This window comes from Nicotiana tomentosiformis, chromosome 7 (genome assembly GCF_000390325.3).
Source record: "Nicotiana tomentosiformis chromosome 7, ASM39032v3, whole genome shotgun sequence".
Lineage (NCBI taxonomy): Eukaryota > Viridiplantae > Streptophyta > Magnoliopsida > Solanales > Solanaceae > Nicotiana > Nicotiana tomentosiformis.
The window spans coordinates 99504990-99506858 of record NC_090818.1 but is presented as its reverse complement, the minus strand read 5'-3'; the positions used below and the strand labels follow the sequence as shown (position 1 = coordinate 99506858).

General features: G+C 42.3%; 1 protein-coding gene across 1 annotated transcript; it reads left to right on the top strand.

Moving 5' to 3' along the window:
- The first annotated feature begins 1271 nt into the window (after positions 1 to 1271).
- On the top strand, positions 1272 to 1655 carry LOC138896091 (uncharacterized). Its single transcript, XM_070180869.1, has one exon. It carries the CDS (start codon positions 1272 to 1274, stop codon positions 1653 to 1655), a length of 384 nt encoding a protein of 127 aa, XP_070036970.1.
- Positions 1656 to 1869: the final 214 nt, after the last annotated feature.

Below are 1869 nucleotides of genomic sequence, written 5' to 3'. Positions count from 1 at the left end.
CAACGAATTAACCAATCAAAGTCTTATAGGCATGATTTCTAAATGAATATTGGTATCTAATGAATATGCTATGCAAATTGGGAGATTTGTCATTTTATTTTCTATAGGCATGATGTCTAACAAAACATATAGGAGCAGAATATGTAAGACAAATTAAGCACTCGGTTCCTATAGGCAGGTTATCTAACAACACATAGGAGCAGAATATGTTTAAGCAAATTAACACCTATAGGCAGGATTTCTACCCGTTCATGCAAAAATTAGAGTTAACCCATTTTCCCAATTTTACTAACACCCCAATTGTTATTACAATATTATTACAGGCCCAATGAGTGAAATAAATTACAGAATTATAGAATAGCTATAGTGGGCCTACAGCAGGCCCAAAATGTACCCAGCCTGGCCAGGCCTTCGTTCTCATGTCCATACAGTTTCACAACAACCCAGAACCAATCTCCATTTTACACAAAACAAACCACATCCAGCAACCATAGTTTGAACAAAAGTTTTACAAGTATAACCGTTTACACAAATCAACTGGTTTAATCCAGTGGGTTAGAAGAGCGGCAGAGTTTGAGCAATTAGGGAAAAGTGGCAGAGAAACCTAGGCCCTAGTGTGTCAGAGTTCCCAAGGGCTTCAAGAACCCATGGCAGTGCTCACACTAGGGAGGTTGACAGAGGACACTTAGGGGAGGGCTTTGGCTTTCAGCCAGCCCCAGAATTAAACAAGAAACAACCCATAAAAATAGTAGTAGGGTAATAAGCTTTGAAAGAATTTGCTAGCTTGTAAGATGATCACATAATGAATTCCAAAGAAAAAAAAATTAACACACTGGACAAGGTGGATTATGACAAGGAACAAGGAGCCTGGGGGACAAGTTAACATGCAATGGTATTAGGCTATTGCGACTGAATTAAGACTAAAGGGCTCAGATCATGCTAACCTAGGTTTTAACAATATTACACAAACAGGATCATGTATCATGGAGGGTACTAAATCAAAAGAGATTAGTTTCAAAAGATCACCAGTAATTAAGGGTATGGGTTGGACATAGCAGAAGTTCATAGGGTGATAACCATAGTCATAAGAACATACAACATTCTGATTAAAGGTATATTAAACAAGTTACAGCATACTAATAATACCAATTGGTCGTTAGAAGTTCAGAATTAGGCAGGGAACATGGCTCAAACCATAGAGTCAAACATATCATTCTAGTCATCAGGAATTAAACTAAGCATGCAATGGGGTGGCCTATTCTTGGTTTGAAATGCGGGAGGACTCCTGTGAGGAGGGAAGCCCTCCGGCGAAGTGGAGTGAGTTTGTCGATGATTTCATTGATCATTTATTGCCTGCCGAGACTAAGGCAGTCCATGCCACCGAGTTTGAGAGCCTGAAACAAGGTAGCATGAGTGTGTGGGAGTATCATATGAGATTCGCGCACCTGTCCAAATATTCCATCTTCATGTTGCCCACTATGGAGGCTAGAGTGCGCTGGTTTGTGCAGGGCCTTAGCCCCTTGGTTATTAATGAGGCTGCTACAACCGCCTTGAATTCTGATATGAACTATGGTAAGATGATGGCATTTGCTCAAGCCACAGAGACCCGTAAATTGAAGAATAGAGTGGAGCGTGAGAGCAGAAGCAAGGCCTAGTCCGCGGGCAACTTTGGTGGTTCTTCTGGTGGTATTGGTGGTGGTGGTAGGTCAGTATTCAGGGGAGGGTCATCAGGTCCATCCCAGTCTTTTGCTCAGTCTTCAGTCAGTGCATTGCCATTGGCGCCTAGTTAACAACAGGGGAGCCGTTTTCGGCCCAGCCAGTGCAACAAGGGGGTTGGTTTGGTGAGAGGTTTCAGCAGCAGTGGAGGCC